Below are 18,476 nucleotides of genomic sequence, written 5' to 3' on the forward strand. Positions count from 1 at the left end.
AGAGTGGCAGTCACATCAATGGATGCTGCCATCTGTTGGACGAACTCTTAAAAAAACAACAACAAAATAGAAACGATGACACTTTTAAGTGTACTCTGCACAGAATGGGCATTAGTGACAATAACAACTGCAGTTTCGTATTATTGCTGTAAGTGAATCTTTGAAATGTGTGACATGAGTACTTGTTGACTCAAAAGAAGCAGGCCTGTTCGCTCCATTTGAATGTATTAGTGTCGAATATGGTAAGAAATACAGTTCATAAATACAGGGATTGAAAGCCAAACATTTTATTATTAGCTGCTACATTAAATATATTCATAGCGAAAGGCACTGACTTCTGCAAACACAAGAGACAAAAAAAAAAAAAGCAGACATAACCATCTGGTTGCTGGATCAAATGCTCAATGCTAGTAATTCATCTGCTGCAAAAAGATCATTGTGATTCTCCGGCGATGACAGCGGCGATACATCCCACATCCTACAATCAACCGTTTCATTTTTTGAAATCTGTGTGTAGATGACATCTTCATTTCCTGTTGGACTGAGAGCAGGTTTTAAATTTGGATTCATTCAAAAGTGTTTTTTCATGCAACTTATGAATGACGTTCTCCACATACATGAGGTATGTTTGTCTCCTTAGCAGCCGGTTCGGATAACAGCAAGCGTTTCTAAATGGACCAGAGGCCGCTCACCTTAATTATTTAATATAGCGGTGAAATAAATAGGCTACGTTATGAAATATTTTACAGCAACATTTCCGGAATATTTTTATTGGTCAATTATTTTGCATGACGCTTAAAAAACAAACAAAAAAAAAACGTCCCCACAGTTTTTTGCATGCTTTGGTAGGTGCTGCTGCTTTGGTTAGCAACGGGGTTCAAATGAGCTCTACATCTGTCGAGTGTGCCAATTATAATATTGCAAAAATGGACTGTCATTGGACAGCAACAAGTCCTCGATCACAACTACACAAAGGTTTTTTTTTTTAATTCTCTTTCCTTCTCCCTCCCAAAGCTCAGCAGCAGCAGCGACAATATGCACATTTTTGTAAACTTCATGTTAGGTCTGAAAACAAAAGAAATTGGACTGTATGAAGATAGAAGTACCCCCTCAAAAAATAATCATTTCTGATAGAGAAAAGTCATAATTTCAAGAATAAAGTCAACATTTTATTTATCTTTCTTTCCCCGGCATGGTTCCAGTTATTAGTTTTTATATTTACATTTGATTTAGAGAGTGAGTGAGTGAGGCAGCCCCCCTGTGAATGATGCACAAGGCAACTAAGAGGACAGACACTACTTGAGGAAACGTGCTGTTTGAATAGTTTGGCTCCGGAATCTTACTTTCTCCCTGGATAGGTACACGTGCAGCAATCGAAAGCACGTTTGCTAGGATTCAACAAGAACTAAATGTTGAATTGCCAAACAATGACCCACAAAGAAGAAAAAAAATGTCACAATGGACGCTGAGAAAAACGCCAAGCACAATTTACACTGCCGAGCGTTGCCAAAAAGTGCACACAAAATATACAAAGCCAAGACGAAGTGAAATGAAGACACCAGTCGCCGTCTCTCACGCTCCACCCACAATGCACCCGCTGTGGTTCCCGCCCCCCCTCCAGATGATGTCATCTGGCAGCGCGATGGTGGGTGTTAGTATGAGTGCAGCCTCACCTTGCTCAAGGTCCACACATTATAAGCTTGGACACAAACCTGCCCGCTTCAACCCCAACCAGATAAGATGGAGACCTTGACCTGAACGGTTAGCCTATCGCTAGCTAGTTGTTAGCCTGGAAAGATCCCTGCGCGGCGGATGATGCCGCGCTGGCAGCGGCGCTTTGGAAGGTTTTGTTGGTGAAGATTCCCTGCGAGAACTCCTGCTGGGCCTTGTGGAAGCTGGCCCCGGTGCGGCGGTACATGCCGTGGACCTGCGCAAAGAAGAGATTCGATATGCTCGTCTTGAGTCTTCCACCAGATGGCAGAAGGCACGTTGAACCCGTCAAGTCTTCCTGTTGCCATGCAGAGTCACTCAAGACCGACTTGCCGAGAGTTCTATCAGCTTCATGTTTTTCTTGAACGGGCCCATATTTCCCACCAAGGAAGTCAATTTGTAAATAAATTGGAAGTAAGATCATCACATCGCTGTCTATACTTTCGATGACACTTTTCTTGGGTTACCGTGACATTTTTTTTCCCCCTCATGAATGTACTCTATTTTCAGTCGTGCGGAAAGCTTGATGTTTGGACGTCTTAAGCTCCGGCCTTCAAGTAATAACATAAAATACGAAGTAGTGATTTTTAAAAATTAAATAGAAAACTAATAAACAATCCAAGTTAAATAAGAAAAAAGATATACAATTGCTATTTGGATGCTGTGCGGACTCAACAATGGGTTACCATACAAGAGTAATCACATCCTCTAGGGGGTGCAAACGAGAAAGTATGGCATAGAAGCATCAAATTAGAAAAAAAAAAAAAAAGCACGATCTAAAAAAAAAAAAAAAAAATCCAGATCCATGTGTTGCAACAACAAAAAAATAGGGTGCACTGAGGCTTCTTACCATCTTGAGGAGAATGATGGACATGACGGCGCAGATGGTGAAGAGGATGGCCACAATGAACATGATGGCGCACACCGCTTTGGAGAACTTGATGACGGAGAAGGCGGCGATCCAACCGCTGCGCGCCGACAAACACATCGATTACGTTATAGACAAACACGTCGGTTTTGCTTCAAACACGTAAAGAACAGTTGGTTAACAAAAATATAATAAAAAGTTTGACCAGTGAAACCTCCAAAGTGGAACAACACAAAAAGAGCAACAGAAAGTAATTGCTTGATGGAGGGAAAACCAAAAATACAATAAACGTTTTTGGCAGGGGGGTTCCAATTGTCATCTTGTTAGAGGTCAGAAAAAGAAAAATGAAAGGCGGGGGTGTTACGAGAAGAAGCGGTGAGGGCTGGAGAAGATTTGTTGTCCTGCAGAACACCAACTACATCATACCAATGAATTTTGGGGCTCTTTTGTGTGTATGTGGAGGGGGGGGGGTAGTCTTGTGTGCGTTAACATTTCACTCCAGTTCCAATGCGATAACTTCAGTTTCCCACTAAATGTTTTTCCTCCACTTAAAAAGAGTCTTCTTAGAATAGCATCGGGAAATTTTGATGCAAGCTTGTTTTTTGTTGTTGTTGCTGTTCTTGATATATTGTTCTGGTTTTGAAATTTTAATCAGATATTGTTTCAAAGTGAAATGAATAAATAATGTGAAATGTAACGCCAACCCACCTGTTGCCCCACCGGGGGATGCCCACTGCCTGGATGATGAAGATGACCACTTGGCAGAAGAAGACGAAGAAGAAGAAGAAAAAGCTGAAGGAGCTGTCGGTCCTTCAGGATGCCAGAAAACAAAATTTGACACAAAAGTTGAAAGTGATTTTGAACGTATTAAAAGAGAGAGAGAGAAAAAAAAAGTTTTTTCAACTAAAAGCAATAATAAAAGGACACCACATTCGCGGAGGGCTGCGAAAATCCGGGAATGTTCAAAGTCAGGGAATTAACACAAAAAAACCCCCAGGAAGTTTCTAAACTTAAGGATGGCTCTTATTTAAGAAGGTAAAAACATCCTCAATATGCTCACTTGAAGGCTTTGTAGACGGGCCGGTACCAGCAGAGGAAGGAACAGGGCGCAAAGAGGATGAGCCAGAGGATGGAGAGGCCAAAGTCCACCCCGTAGGTAGACGACGTGGTGAAGTAGGCGAGACACGCCAGCATGTTCAGGAAGAGCGTCACGCAGTTGACTGCAAGAGGAGGAGCGGGACGAGCTGGGGTCAGTGACAGCAAAGGCATCCCTCATACGGGCTTCCGAGTGGCACTTGCATGAAAACTTGACACGGGGACACTCGGAACGTTTTCAAAAGAGCACACAAAATTTCCAAAAATGGACGATGATCGCTTCCACTAGGCGATTAATCGGCCTGTTAAACGTTGGCCAAACGAAAGCTTGAACCATGTACACACGCCATCTCTCTCTCTCTCTCTCTCTCAAGTGCACTCACACATCCAGAGGTAGTACATCATCTTGCACACCCTCTGGTACTCAGTGGGGATCTCCTCGGAAAAGTCCTGATAGAAACACGGCTTGATCGGGAAGCTCTTGGGCAGCGGAGGCCAGTTGTTTTCTTTACCTGGAGGTATCAGGGGGAACAAGAGAGGCAGCACGTTATACGCCAAACTCGCAAGATGCGACATTATGATCTTCGCGTAAGGCAAGATGAACTTGAATACTGCGCAGGAATCTCACTCCCGACCGTTTACACGCCACGGTGGTTGCTGCTGCGTTTGGCTAGCGACAGAGCTCCCGCGTGCATCCCCACGCGGGAGCAAAAGACAACACATACCATTTTATTTTCGCAGGTCACCGCATATTTTTGCTTAGTAGACAATATTCAATGTTACTAAGATTCTATAAACAGGATAACATTGATGACCAGACAGTGTGACCTTGACTTATGAGTGCTCCAACTTCCAAGTTTTTCCAGTTACATGGCTGATTTTGTTTTTGAGTTACAAGCAAGCTTCAGAGCCGCCACTGCTGAGTGAAGAAATATATCTCTCTAAGCCACGCCCCTTAAAGGCTCACGATGCTAACAGGTAAATACTACAGCATGTGCTGTAAACACACTTTTCAAATCCAATTTCATTCTTTGATGATGGATTATTTTTGAATACAACTCCCATTGATCCTTTTTTTCCCCCCGATTAAAGGCTTTTCAGTTCATTTCAATGGAGAAAATGGATTCGACATACGAGTAAAGCAAGTTCTGAGATTGGTCCCGGAACAACTAAAACACCCAAGTCAAACGTTTTCTTTTGGAGATCCGTGTTCGCCGTGCCGCGATTAACCTGTGGAGTTTCGGCTCTGGAGCTCCTGCTCTCTGCGGTCCAGCTCGGCAGCTTTCCTCTCCAGCTCCTCCTGCTGCCTCAGAAGGTTGGCCTGCGCTGCAGTGGCGGTCGCCTGAGGAGGAGGAGGGAAGAGGTGGAGACAAGAAAAAGCTTTTGGGAAATTCTCCCTTTGAGCTCATTTAAAGTCACGAGCTAACGTTACACAGATTGAAGGTGCATTCCAAGCAAGAGTGAGACCTCCTGACTTTTTGCATGCATCTTTGATCTTTTGGCAGCCAAATCTCTCATTTGGCACAAGTCCACATTTGCTTAGCAGTTAGCGCCAATACGGGATACAAGAACGAACGACCAGTGAAGCTCAATGGCTCCGCGACAGGTTAAAATCAAATCAATATTCTTTCTTGAGGTGACTTAAGCGATGAATTAAGTGGTTGGTTTTACACTGTTAGGAGTTTTGATTGAATCACCTTTCAATTCTTTTACAATCCATCACGCATTTATTTCATGTGAAGACATGCGCACCCTTTTCATTTAAGTCTTGTTGACCCTTTTTACATATTTCTGAAGTATGAAGATGTTTTATGATCTCTCTCTCTCTTTGCCTCGAAGACATTTTTATTGAATTTTGTATTTTTATGCAGCTTACATTTTTTTTTTTGGTATATGCTGCATTCAATATAGACTGCTGCTTTTAAACTCACTTCAATTCAACTTCATTTAACACGCTGTATTTTGAACGCCGTTGTGGCCAATAGAAAAAAAGACTCTGTTAATATTTTAACCATTTAGTTGTAAAACAATGACTCTCATCATATTGTGTAACCCGAGCCGCAGTGTGGTCCACTTTGCACATGATCGGGTAACGCGATGCGACTTGGGGAGGCAGCGCAAAGGAGCAGAGACGACTGCCGGTCTCCGCGATGAGCAGATGACTCCGCTGTACTTGATGAAAATTCATATGTGCTTGCGCATATTGTGTGACTCACCTGCGGTGTGGGCTCTGAGGACGGCTGCAGTACTGCAGGTTGGTAGGGGGTGCTGGAGGCTGGAGTGGTCTGACTAGCAAGGTTCTCCCAGAGGGGGAAAAAAAAAAAGAAAAAGAAAAAGAAAAAAAAATCATTTCCACAGATGAACAAAAAGAGACAAGAGGATACAAACAAAGATGTCAGGAGGGTGCGGAGATGGAAGTGAATGAAGCCGTAAAAGGTCTTACTGTGGCAGGGAAAGGGTTGTACTGGTCAACAGACTCTACGCTGGAGTTTGTCACCTGTGTGACGGCCGGGTCCTGGAACAAAATCAAGGCATGCGCCGCTCACATTATCTTGACAAAAGATGAAAATTAATTACCCAAGCAAGCCATTGCAACCATTTGTATGCTTCCAACAGTGTGAGGAGGTCCTTCTCCATGGATTAAGTGCACAAAGCAGGGTGTAAAAAGGCAGGCTTGGATACACCTGCTGTGGACAAAGCCTGTCAGCCACCTTTGGGATCAACTCGGATAACAATTGCCGGGGCCGCGTTGGAGAAAGTCTCCCCGAAAAAGTGGCCATGTCACTTGTGGTTGTACTACAATTTCAAGCTAACGTGATACTTTAGTCCGAAAGTAGGAAAACAACCAGCATGGCGGATTGGTCATTTCATCAAAGCATGAAGTGGACTTGAAACGTACTTATCAGCGCCGGACGCACCTGTAAACATTCCCAGCCAGACTCAACAATTGACTCCTTCCTGTCAAGGAGGTTGCAGTCTGCTTGCACTCTTTCGCTTTGATGAAATAAACTCACGGGACAGAGATTGGTCAGAGCTAAGTGCAGTTTGTAACATAGTAAACGTTAGAGCTGTCTTGAAACGCAGAATAATAGATTGAATTAAAAAGTGACATCTAACTAAAATGGATTTAGGCGGCGATTCTTTTGCATACCACTAGAGGGAGCCCAGGAGTGGTAAACAGGCCACACTGAGAATCATTCGTCTTGGAAAGAGGATTAGGATCTGGTTCTGTTTAGGGGTTAGCAATTAGGGATGGGAAATTGGGGTTTGGGTTCACTTTTAAGAAAAAGGCAACTAGGATGAGTCAGGAAATGAACAGGACCATCATTGCAAATGTGGGCGTAACATACACATGTAAACTCAGACTTTGATATTTTGATTACATGCAAATGGAAGGGCTTGTTTTGCGTACAAGCGAGACCAAAAGAGAACTAATGGAAAACAACTAACTTGGAGAAACAACTAATCGGCACTCAGCTTCAGAAAACAGGTGAACTCCGAGCAACTGTAATGTCATTTCCAGGTGACAGAGAGTGGCAAAATGGCCGACACCCGAGCTGGCTAAAACTGGGTGGATTTTGCTGCTCGGCTCACATTCCACGAACGCAATATTAATCTAAATGCTGGGTTTGGACTAGTGGAGGCGCGCAGAACATAGTAGTGGAAAGAAAATTGCCTTCTCCTTTAAAGAAATGTTACAATGTTACTTTGAACATTGTCTGCACAGTCAATAAACAGTTTGACTCTGAAACTGTTTTACATGATTTCCTAGCTCTGAAAGGATGAACAAAGGCTATTTATCATGACAAATTTATTAGTGAATGGAAAAACAACCCTCAGACAGATAGAGCTCAGATTGTGTCTTTTGATGACGCTGCAAAGACTTGGGGAGGAAGACTCAAGAAAACTCAAAACATAACCTCTGCGAAACAGGAAGTGAGATAAGACACCGCACAACACATCAGCGGCAAAGGAGGTACACTTTTTTCCTCCATAAATGTTGACTTGTATGGGTCAATATGTTTGTGTGGATTAAAGCTAAAATCTATTTATTCAAATGAATGAGAGCCCAGTCTGTGCGAGTGGGGGCCAGGGGGAGGGCGCGCGCTATGTACCAGCTGCTGACATCTTATTTATTTAGCTTCATCTCCCCCACCTAGCAATCAAACAGTCGCGAACCGCACTCTTGCCGTTTGTTCACGCGTGTGACACATTGCAGTGTGGCTAAATTGTCATGCAAGATTGTGGTTCACGTGAATCGATGATTCCCAAACAGTGAGCTGTAATTGATCAGTAGGTGTGCTGCAGGAAATTACTCAATTTCACTTAATTGCCCCCCGCCCCCGAAAATGTTTTATCTATCTATGCCAGTGACAGAAATTGACAGGCAGAATCATTAAAACGCTCTTCCTCCTTCTCTAATGACTGTGGTTACTCTTATTGTGACATTTAATGTGCCGTGAGATTTTTTTCCCCCTAATGTAAAATAAAAAACACTGATCCATCAAAACGTGTCTTTTCATCCAACACTTTTGCTGTCCCCATACCTGATGCACTGACATAAGGACATCATGTGACCGCCATAATGCTAGACTCTGTTCACGCCTGAACAGTAAAATTCTCTGAGTAAGGTCCTTGCTGTTGTTGTGTGGCTCAAGCGGAAAAGTTAATAAGTTTATGGCTTAATTGGCTCATCTCCTCCAGGAACAGGACTGTGGTCAATATTAAATGAGCACTCCTGAGGTGGCCACCTGTGGCCTGATTTCCCAACGAAAACAACCCGAAGTCGTTTAAGACGAAGACAAATTGCCAGAAAAGCTTTTCAATTCGAAGCGGTAACTACTATAACGCAGTTAAAAAGTTTAGACACATTCCTTGTTGGTTACACGTTAACTTCCTACATTTGAGCCAAGTGATATCCCACCCCGCTTTCCAATTAAAGCGCGCTGATTGGTTCACGGCCTGTCAATTCTGAAGATTCGCCCAATGGGAAAAGAGAGATCATGCTCCGACCCTCCCACCAAGATCCACCCAACAAGTTTCCTGACGTGCTGGCTAGTGGCTACAAAATGAACTCGCAGACGACGAGCTCGTCCGTTGAGCACCGTTTGAGCTCAAATTAAAGCGCTTACATTAAAAGGGTTGACGCCAGCCGACTCGGCGAAGGGGTTGTCATCAAACGCCGACATTTCCTTCAAGACTCTCGATGACTCAAGACTCTGTGAGGGGGAAGAAACAACGAAGCCGTCACCGCCACCGAAGTTGCCTCTGTAACACACTTCCTCGAGTCGAAATTAGCGCGCATGCGCTCTCTCGCAGCTGGGTGGTGACGTCACATCATATATACAAATACGGAGGGCGCGAACACGAATACAGTAAAATTGTACTCAGGGGCACTTTAGAATGTGAATATGAATCAAGTCAAACAAGAAAGTAGATCCCCAAATAATTAGTCGAGTAGGTGTACGTAAATATTCAGTTAAAGCGTTTTGAGAAACTTAATTTATTATGTTTTTAATCACAGGATGAACGTCAAATACACTGAAAATAAATGATGACCTTACTCAACTTCACTTCGTCAAGTGGTGACACGAAATAAAATCATCTGCAAAATGTATCTGGAGCAGCATGATTTTATTTCGTGCAACCACTTGACAGAATAAAATTGAGTCAATTCACCACACAGTAGACAAAAATATCAAAATCAAGCTGGGATTGGGTCCATCTGACCCGTTACCCTGATGGGGATAATCGGTATAGAACGTACTGTAGCTGGAAAGATGGATGATGATTTTTCTTATGACTTAATAGCATGTACATTACTGTACGACAAAAGGAGGAGAACAAGCTTGTCATGCCAGTCTGATGCAAATAACATATTTAAAAGAGATTATTAACACGCACGAGGACTGGGTTATTATAATAAAGCAAAATGGATGAAAATTCATGACAAGGGAAGACAATGAAAATCACAAACACACGCAAATGAAGGGTGTGGACAGAAATACATATGTAACTCATGTGTAATTCAAGAAAATTTGTGATAGCTTTTGAAACATTTCATTACATTCAGAAATATGTACAGCAAAAGTAAACATGTTCAAACCTTCCTGAAAATTGCCATATTGCAGCCTCCTCGAGCTCCAGTTTGGACTTGTTTATGGCCGAATTTGCATTAATTTATGTCAAGTAGCTGCACAAAACACATTTTCAAGTAGACTATATGTCCATTTAAAATATATCTAGGTCCAGTTTTTATTTTGTTTTGTGCAGCGACTTGACATTATAACATTGACTAAATTCAACAGGTATCATTTTTAGTGTGCTGACTCTTAATCAAGTAATTATTTCGAGCACAACATTTTACTTCCTCGTGTTACTCTAACAATTCTCTTAGTCGAGAACAAATTTGGCTAATGTGCTCGGTACGGTAAAATATTCGGAATCGGTACGTTCAGCGCGACGTGAACCATCGGAAGCTTCGACACCGAAAGGCTTTGGAAAAGTGCGTGACGTCACAGGCCGAGTAACAACTCGCGGAGTCGCGGTCATGGAGGAAGTAAGAGGTAAGCTCCACATCCCCTCCGCAACTCGGTTCAACCATTCCACTCCCGCACGATGTTTTTTAAATCTCTCAAGCTAACTGGATCGTATCGAGCAAAAAGTGCTCGTTTTTTTTTAACAGAACCTAATGTAGCTTGACCGGGTAGTTTGTTTGCTAACTAGCCTCTCTGTTCCATCATCATGTCGAAACCAGATACTTTTTTTGTTTGCGTTCCACATACACCAGAGAGGTCAACGAACGCAGTCACCGTGATACCTTCGCGTGTGTGTTCCGTTTGAGGAGAACGCCGCATTGTGCTCAAATCTGCTTAGTTGCGTATTTTTCCCTTGTCAACAAGCGCATCTCCGTCGCACCAATGCCTTCCCGCACATCATAAGTGCCATTTTTTAATCAAAAATTTACTTCCGACAACATTGCAGCCAAATCGACTCTCGATGCTAGCGTGCTAATATTTAGATAGGTAACTCGCTTTACGACGCAGTCGCGTCCGTGAATATGTACGTAAGTCAGAACGCCCAAAATCGATCACCAATGCAGTAGGAAAAGTCATCATCACAGCAACACAATTAAGAGTGACTATCATATGACAAACAATAAGTAGGCTATGGCGGGAACTGAGTGCGACTTTGTTTTTTCGCCACCATTTTTCATTCTTCTGGCTGATATGGCGCTCCGAGAGGCCATTGTTGGGGAAGTCACACTATTGCGACAGTATGACGGTGGTGTTAGCGGCTCACAATGCGTTACGTGAAAACAATGCAACAGCGGAATGACGAAAGGTTTGCCCCCCCCCCCCCAAAAAATACCACATTTAGTTATTTCACAGACGTTTAAATGGCAATCGAATTCAAATTTCATCCAGAAAATGAAAAACAAAACATGTTGGTTGGCTCGTCTGAGAAGCAAATGTATACACCGTTTTCGATGCTGGGGGGGGGGGGGGGGGGGGGGGGGGGGAAATCATTTGGACTTAATTCAGACATGTAGATCGGTTGCACATTATTAAAACGTGCTGAATTAACACGTATCATTTGAATATTTCTGAGGAAAAGAGTAGAACATTATATCAGTTCACCACTTAATCACGTGCAACCGAATGTACAATTTGAACTTTTTTTTCAGTGTATCACACCACAAAGCGGCCATTTTTTAAAAAATTCTGGCAGTTTTGCTGGATTGTTGTGGCCCCGAAATCCTGAATTTGCATTTACAGCATATCTTTGAATCAAGTTGTGTTCCAAACAACATTTGCTTCCCCCCCCTTGCCTCTGTTTTAGTGTTTCCACTGACATGTGCAGTGCAGAACTATGCGTGGGGAAAGGTGGGCCTGGATAGCGAAGTGGCCAAACTGGTGCTCGGCGGGGATGCGTTAGCCGTCATCCAGGATGGCAAACCTTACGCCGAGGTACGTGGAACATAATGTTGTCCGTCGCCACCCACAAGCAGCCAAAACAACATGGCCGTGACTTACACCGTGTTGACTGCCGCTCTTTATTTAGCACCCCGGCAGCCCTGCGCGGATTGTGACGAAGGTCATCAATTCCGTTTACCAAGGCATTGATATTTTCACACTTTATGGGCGACAGTTGCGTGACGATACGCTGAATTGCGGTCGGTTTCAGAGGGCCATGATGCCACACTTGAACTTAAGATCAGCGTGCATCGAAACGATGAACTCCAAAGTATCTTTTAATGTGAGACAGAAGCTAAACATAGAAGCAGGAAAATACCTTTTTTGACAAAGGAGTCACAGTTTACTGTCGCAGTGCGTTGTTAGATGTGCGGCGAATCGCTCCATCCATTTTTTTTCTCCCTTCAGTGGTCCATTAGTCGGGTTCAGCCACGTCACATGCCTTTACTCTTTCCATCACCGGTAGCCTTCTGCGGTGGTGTATAACTGCATACAGTATATGTAGTTACGGGAAAAAATATTTTGGAGGGGAGACAGTGAAAAATGGTCAAAAGCCATAGAAAAATATATACAGTCCAGTACTGTATATATTTTCTAAGTTATGTGTACACATTTGTAATGGAAAGTGAAACACCTTTCTGACTTCTGCCTGCACAAACCTCAAACAAGGCGCTTCCAAAGTGCCCGAGTCAGCGTAACCTGAGCGCGATGCTCATTTCTGCCTCCTCCAGCTGTGGATGGGCGCCCACCCGAAGGGCGACGCCCAGATCAAAGACAATCGGATCGCGCAGACCACCCTGGGTCAGTGGATCGCCCACTTCCCAGCGTGCTTGGGCTCCAAGGTCAAGGACACCTTTCAGGGCCAGCTGCCCTTCCTCTTCAAAGTCCTCTCCGTCAACACCGCCTTGTCCATACAGGCTCACCCCAACAGGGTAAGACGTACACACGCGCACAAGCTGGCATTTACACAGCGGCGAGGAAGTCCACACGGGAGCGTTCCGTCTTCCGAGACAGGGTTAGCGTGCATTGTTTAGAGAAAACCCACAGAAGCGCAAAGACAAAATGCAAACTCCACGCGAGGAAGACCGGACATGAGATTTGAACTGAGCTGTCAGGCAGGAGTGCTCATCGCCCACCGACACCGTGCTGCCTCAACCCAGTAGCGTTGAAAGCAATTGCCGCTCTCCAACGCGTATTTTAAGTTCAAGCTCAAGTCAACTTTATTGTCAAATGTGCAACATACAGCACAGATGAAATTTCATTCCTCTCAACCAGAGCAGAGAGAGGAGCCGCCGCGGGTGCCCTTGCCGCCATCAAAAGAACAGCATAAAATGAGAAAATAATACAACGCAACACATAAGACAGGAAACCGTGGCACACCGCGGCAACATAGAACAGAAGAAGGGCCGAAGAAGTGAGCGTCACATATTTAACTTAGCACATTACGGCACTAGGATACAACCTGCCTAAAATCGGTGGGTTGGCTAAGCGCCAGCCACCCGCAACGATCCTCGGGAGTTCCTGGCTTCGAAGGGGGTCCGCCGACTGACTATTTTCTTCGGATTTATTTAGGAGTTAGCCGCTCGTCTCCACGCTCAGTTTCCGGAGCACTACCCGGACGACAACCACAAGCCAGAGATGGCCATCGCGCTCACACACTTCCAGGGCCTCTGCGGCTTCAGGCCAGCGGAGGAGATCCTCGGATTCCTCCAATGTGAGTCTGACAGGATGTGAGAAGGGTTTCTAACAGGCGGGGTTCATTGCCGAAAGGCCCAAACTAAACACAACTCGTCGGCTCACCCGATTAGCCGTACCGGAGTTCCGCGCTCTGGTGGGCAACGAAGCGGCTCAGGAGCTGCGGGGCAGTGCGGGCGACGCGGGCCGTGCCAGGCGGGCACTGAAGAAGTGCTTCACCAGGATGATGAACTGTGAGAAGAAAGTGTTTGTGGATCAACTCAACATGCTGGTCAAGAGAGTCACTGAAGAAGGTGAGCGGACCGCGTCGCCGGGATCGCAAATGTCCACGTTTTGGCTCATTTCATTTGCGCTTAGGTTCTTATTCAAACGCAATTTTTTTTACAGCAATTTTAAAAGTAAAGATACTGTACAATTTTTTTTTATATAATTGAGTTTTTTAAAATTTGAAAATCAACCCAAATATTTTATTTGTGGATTAAAAAAATCAAAATAAAACCCTGCAAAATTCCCCGCAATGTTATTGGCTCACCCCTTGCGACCCTGCGAACAGCAAATTTTTCAGTTTTTTAAAAAAAAATTTTAGTTCTTCCATTATTATGTATTTCCTTTGCATCCTTTACATTATGTTTACAATTTTGTTTGCTCATATGCATTTACAATCTCATCAAGAAAGTGCATTTTGAATGTGTTGAAGGCAGGTGGGTCACCTGTTTTTGGTGGGTCTGGAATTTGATCACCACAATATAAAGTTTCCCAAACCCAGTGGAATAACCATTTTCGAAAGGAAATTGACAAGGAGAACTCATTTGACCAAATTTCTCGTGAGCATGATTATTGAATGAGTTGATGGGTTTTTGTAGGCGCGGCAGGCAAGGATACAGCGAGCAGTAACGGCGAGCTGCTGCTCCGCCTCCATTCGCAGTACCCCGGCGACATCGGCTGTTTCTCCATCTACTTCCTCAACCACGTGCTCTTGGATCCCAACCAGGCCATGTTCCTTGGAGCGAATGAACCTCACGCTTACCTGCACGGAGGTCAGTCGTCCAACTTTCTGGTGACATTTCCATGCAAAGTTATCATTTCAAAGTGTCCAAGTTAAGCAACGAGCTGACTGAAGTACTTTGGCTTTTTCACAAGTTTGAATTAGTCTTCGGCTTGACGAGGTTTTAGTCAATTTTTTTTTTTTTTTTTTTTGCTGTCAGATTGTATCGAGTGCATGGCGTGCTCCGACAACACGGTAAGAGCCGGCCTGACCCCAAAATACATCGACGTCAACACGCTTTGCGAGATGCTCAACTACAGCCCGAGCCCTTCCGCCGCCAAGATTTTCCCGCCAGTTCAGGACGCCTCGGATCCTTGCGTCACCGTCTACGACCCCCCTGTGCCGGACTTCACCGTCATGAGGATACATGTGAGAGAATTTTCAGAATAACATTCTGACAAGAAACGGCAATCTACGTGCCGTGCCTTGTCGTCGGCACTCTGAATCGGAATTGTATTTATTTATTCAACAGCAAATGAAGGAGAGGCAGAGTAGCCATTTTTAAAACATACTTTTAGGGGGAAAAAAAATCAATATCCAAAAACGCTTAGTAAATATGTTGTGGGCAACTATGCTATTTGACTAACGAGTGAATCTTAGTGCAGTGGGCGCCCTCTTGTGGTACGTCATGCTACTACAATTCAATTTTTTGTATTTTTGGGGGGGGGGGGGGGGGTAGTAGTACATGATGTAAAAGTTGAAGAAGCACTGCCTCACACAACACGTTTGTCCCTTTCTCCAGGTGCCAGTTTCCATGAAGCAGTACACGCTGGCGCCCGTCGACAGCGCCAGCATCCTGCTGGTCGTCGAAGGCGACGCCAGCGCCACCTCGGCCGCCGCGCTGTCAGACATCAGCCTGAGGCGGGGCACGGTTTTGTTTGTGTCGGCCAACGAGAGCGTGTTGATGCACGTCACCTCCCCGTCGGGTGTGACCATGTTTCGGGCCTGCTGCCTCCTGTAGTGGGACTCGTGCGTACGTAGGCGTGGGTGCGTGGGAGATGACGATTGTTGTAATTTTGAGACTCGGACGGTAGCGTCCTTAATGCAAATCTTTTGTCGGGTGCTTAGAAGAAAGAAACACATGGAAAAGAACCACTTGCACAATGGTTCGATCACTTCAACCTTAACGCTAACGCTTACGCCAGGGGTGTCCAAACTACAGTCTGGGGGGGGGGGGGGGGGCTTTTTGTAGCCTGCTGCCTATTTTTCAGCAGATCTACTAAAAATCTCATTTGACTCGGCCTGCAATGCTCTTTAAAAAAAAAAAAATGCATGCGAGGGCTGGTGATGCCGAAATCGCGCATCTGGCCTGAGTTACCAAGCACCGCACCGTTGCCCTTCTATTGCTGTCACTTATCATTGCACCCGAAACATCAACACCACCCCAAAATCATTCTCTACTGTATAACGTGTTCAAAAGAAAATGTCTTCCGCTGTCATCAAGGGTAGGTCGTGTCCGCGCTCACTGCGACTCTCTGATGAGCTGACCAAAAGTACAGGTTGGAATACGCGCAAATGAATCATCTTCGCTGCCCAGACTTTCCTCGGCTCACCGGTTCTTTCTGCGCCAAAGCATTGCCGCCTCTCGTTTCAAATGCAGCTCGCCTCATTATTTCCACTCATCGTATAAACACGACGAATTACTTGAGGAAGGCGTTTTGGCAAGTCCAAAAATGGCCCCTGGCATCCCTTGGACACCCTTGGTTTAAGCGATTTAAATCTGGGGAGGTGGGACGTAGGAAATACAGTATTGGAATCTACTTTGAGTCGGACTCTGGGTTGAGGGAGATCAGCGGGTAGCTGCCGAAAGTGAGAAGATGCTTGATGAAGGAGGCGTTATTCTCACCGGGCGTCCCCCAGAATATGGTGAAAAGCACATTTGGGTGACTTGGGGACCTCGACCTTTTCACTTCACGTCAAACAGGGTTGATTCGTATCTTTGGATGTGGAAACTTTTGATTCTTGGTGGATGTTTGCTTCATGTTCACGGTGAAGGGACACATGGGGGGGGGGGGGGGGTGGGGGCGTCCTCCTGAGTGTAAACTACTGTACCCTACAGACCAAGGCGCAATGCCGGAACAGGATCGCAACAGTACTGATTGGGTCGGCGTTACTTCCGTTGGGAGAAATGCGGCAACGTTGACATTGGTGCGGAACGCACACGTGGCTTTCGAGTGCAATGTAAGACTTAAAGTGATGCCAAAATGGGAAACGTAACGAATGCGACATAACGCTGAAAGAGGTTGAACCACAAAAACAATCATTCACAATGGTGGCCAAATTATGCCCTAAGATGTTGGCATTACACGAGTCGTAATTATGATGTTGACAATTATGTGCATTTGCCTAAAACAAGAAGCTACAGATGAAAGGCGCACATTTTTCACACCAGCGTCAAAGGTGAAAATGACCACCGGCGCAGAAAATGGTGCAAGCCTGCGAGTGCAAAATGCGGACTGATATTTAAACAACAGCGTGAAAAGATTGCAAACTGCGGAACATGCTCAAAATATTCCAATCGTGCAAAAACATGTTAACCGATGAGAAATGCAGAATGGCTTCGTGCGGAAACGCCCGCATGCAGAATGCGGCGATATTTACTGGGCGACAAAACGCGCAAACCTCCGAACCGTGGACGCTCAACTATTCGTTTGTGCACGGTTCCAGTTGGCTCATATAAGCTTGTTTGTCCACGGAGAGTTGATGAGATGCTTGGCGCATGTCTCATACGTGGATGTTTGGATGACAAGTGACGACTGCTCGCGACCTGAATACTTCCTGTTCAAAATCGTCTTGTACAGTGGAACCTCCAAAGTGGAACACAAACTGCCGAGCAACCACATCACTCAGCAGGCCACGCCCCTCCCTCCAAAGCCGCACGCACTCAAAGTCACAGATACCGCAGTGTGGAATGTGAAGCTGGCCGACCTCAATGGCACCCGCGCTTCTAGTGCACCTTCTGTTAAGTCATGCGAAAAGATTTTTTTAATCCGATTGATCCGCGGCATCATCGATTCTAAAAATATTGGCTAGCCGCAGACCTCGTTTTAACATTTTAAATCGTGATCCGAGTGTAAATAAAAACAATGCTCACCTTTTCACAGAAATAACGTTCTGTATTGGTCAAGGTTGTCTGGTCAATGTCCCAGTTCTATGGTTATCATCACATGCTTCCTCTTCGGGGGTTCTACTGTATAAACAAAAAAAAAAAAAGGGAAAAAATGAAGGCAGGATATATTTGCTGTTGTAGAACAAATCCAACAATGCATGAGCAACAAGAGCAAAAGTTGATGACGTGTCAGAACAAATGCTGCGCCAAGTTTTCGAATATCGTTTTGAACGTTTTGTATATTTTGTCCTCGTCGAAACCTGCAAACGTGAGACGGGACTTGATCTGTTCTTGAAGTTTTAGCCATTCCGATCATTCCGTTCTACTTCCTGTGACCAACGGCCAAGGAATGCACTTTGTTCCAATGATCTCAAAGTTTGTATTTCACGGCTGGCGTCGCTTTTGATGATTGGCGTATCATTTCACAGGTGCCGACCGCGTCCGCCGAAATGTTTCTCTCGCATTGTTTGATGAGCAAAGGGGTCGCGGAACTTCAAGTTACTGCCGGAGCGTCTTCCATTGTATCTTCGCTTTTCATTGAGTCACCATTCCAGTTTGCACTTTGCACGCACAAAGGAGAGTTGAGTTTTTGTTTTGAGAGCGTTGTTGCTGTTGTAGATGTTAATCCCTCCGTGGTTGTGAGAATTTTGGAGCGGGGGCCTTGCTGTAGCATGGGAATGGCAAACAAATTGTCAATGTCAAAATGGTTCAATAAAAGCTTTGTGTTGTCACTGGACTGTCTGTTTATCATGTTTTGTTGTGTGTGTGTGTTTTTTTTTAATTTTGGAACCCCACCACTAATGGTTTAAAAAAAAAAAGACATTTTATTTTCCATTTGTTTTCTGTTGATAATAGACATACTAAGTTAATGTTAGTCACAAAAATCTAAATTTAACTGTGATCACGTGGAAGTGGTTGAAATGAAAAAGTCGATGGTGCTAATTATTACATCGAGGGTCAGGTTGAAAGAAATTTATA

General features: G+C 44.6%; 2 protein-coding genes across 2 annotated transcripts; one reads left to right on the plus strand and one right to left on the minus strand.

Annotated features, from left to right (window-relative positions):
• Positions 1-271: 271 nt before the first annotated feature.
• scamp2 (secretory carrier membrane protein 2) lies at positions 272-8,960 on the minus strand. The gene is made up of 9 exons (XM_086109477.1): positions 8,806-8,960; positions 6,117-6,188; positions 5,890-5,973; positions 4,904-5,015; positions 4,057-4,185; positions 3,639-3,798; positions 3,287-3,388; positions 2,561-2,678; positions 272-1,927 (listed from the first exon to the last, which is right to left on the minus strand). The coding sequence occupies exons 1-9, from the start codon at positions 8,860-8,862 to the stop codon at positions 1,778-1,780; spliced, it is 984 nt and encodes a 327-aa protein (XP_085965603.1). The 5' UTR covers positions 8,863-8,960; the 3' UTR covers positions 272-1,777.
• A 1,141-nt stretch (positions 8,961-10,101) lies between these two features.
• Positions 10,102-15,561, plus strand: mpi (mannose phosphate isomerase). Its single transcript, XM_086109492.1, has 8 exons — positions 10,102-10,239; positions 11,516-11,643; positions 12,381-12,581; positions 13,222-13,363; positions 13,458-13,637; positions 14,208-14,381; positions 14,550-14,758; positions 15,132-15,561. The coding sequence occupies exons 1-8, from the start codon at positions 10,224-10,226 to the stop codon at positions 15,348-15,350; spliced, it is 1,269 nt and encodes a 422-aa protein (XP_085965618.1). The 5' UTR covers positions 10,102-10,223; the 3' UTR covers positions 15,351-15,561.
• The last annotated feature ends 2,915 nt before the right edge of the window (positions 15,562-18,476 follow it).

The sequence above is a fragment of the Hippocampus guttulatus genome, chromosome 4 (assembly GCF_054856545.1).
Source record: "Hippocampus guttulatus isolate MCC_2025c chromosome 4, RoL_Hgut_1.0, whole genome shotgun sequence".
NCBI classification, from domain to species: Eukaryota; Metazoa; Chordata; class Actinopteri; order Syngnathiformes; family Syngnathidae; genus Hippocampus; species Hippocampus guttulatus.

Coding starts and splice junctions, on each gene's coding strand:
- mpi (XM_086109492.1), top strand. Junction 11,644..12,380: donor ATGGCAAACCTTACGCCGAG/GTACGTGGAACA, acceptor TGCCTCCTCCAG/CTGTGGATGGGCGCCCACCC. Junction 13,638..14,207: donor CAAGAGAGTCACTGAAGAAG/GTGAGCGGACCG, acceptor GGGTTTTTGTAG/GCGCGGCAGGCAAGGATACA.
- scamp2 (XM_086109477.1), bottom strand. CDS start 8,862: ATGTCGGCGTTTGATGACAACCCCTTCGCCGAGTCGGCTGGCGTCAAC. Junction 6,189..8,805: donor CTGGCGTCAACCCTTTTAAT/GTAAGCGCTTTA, acceptor ATTTTGTTCCAG/GACCCGGCCGTCACACAGGT. Junction 3,389..3,638: donor CCCGTCTACAAAGCCTTCAA/GTGAGCATATTG, acceptor GGCATCCTGAAG/GACCGACAGCTCCTTCAGCT.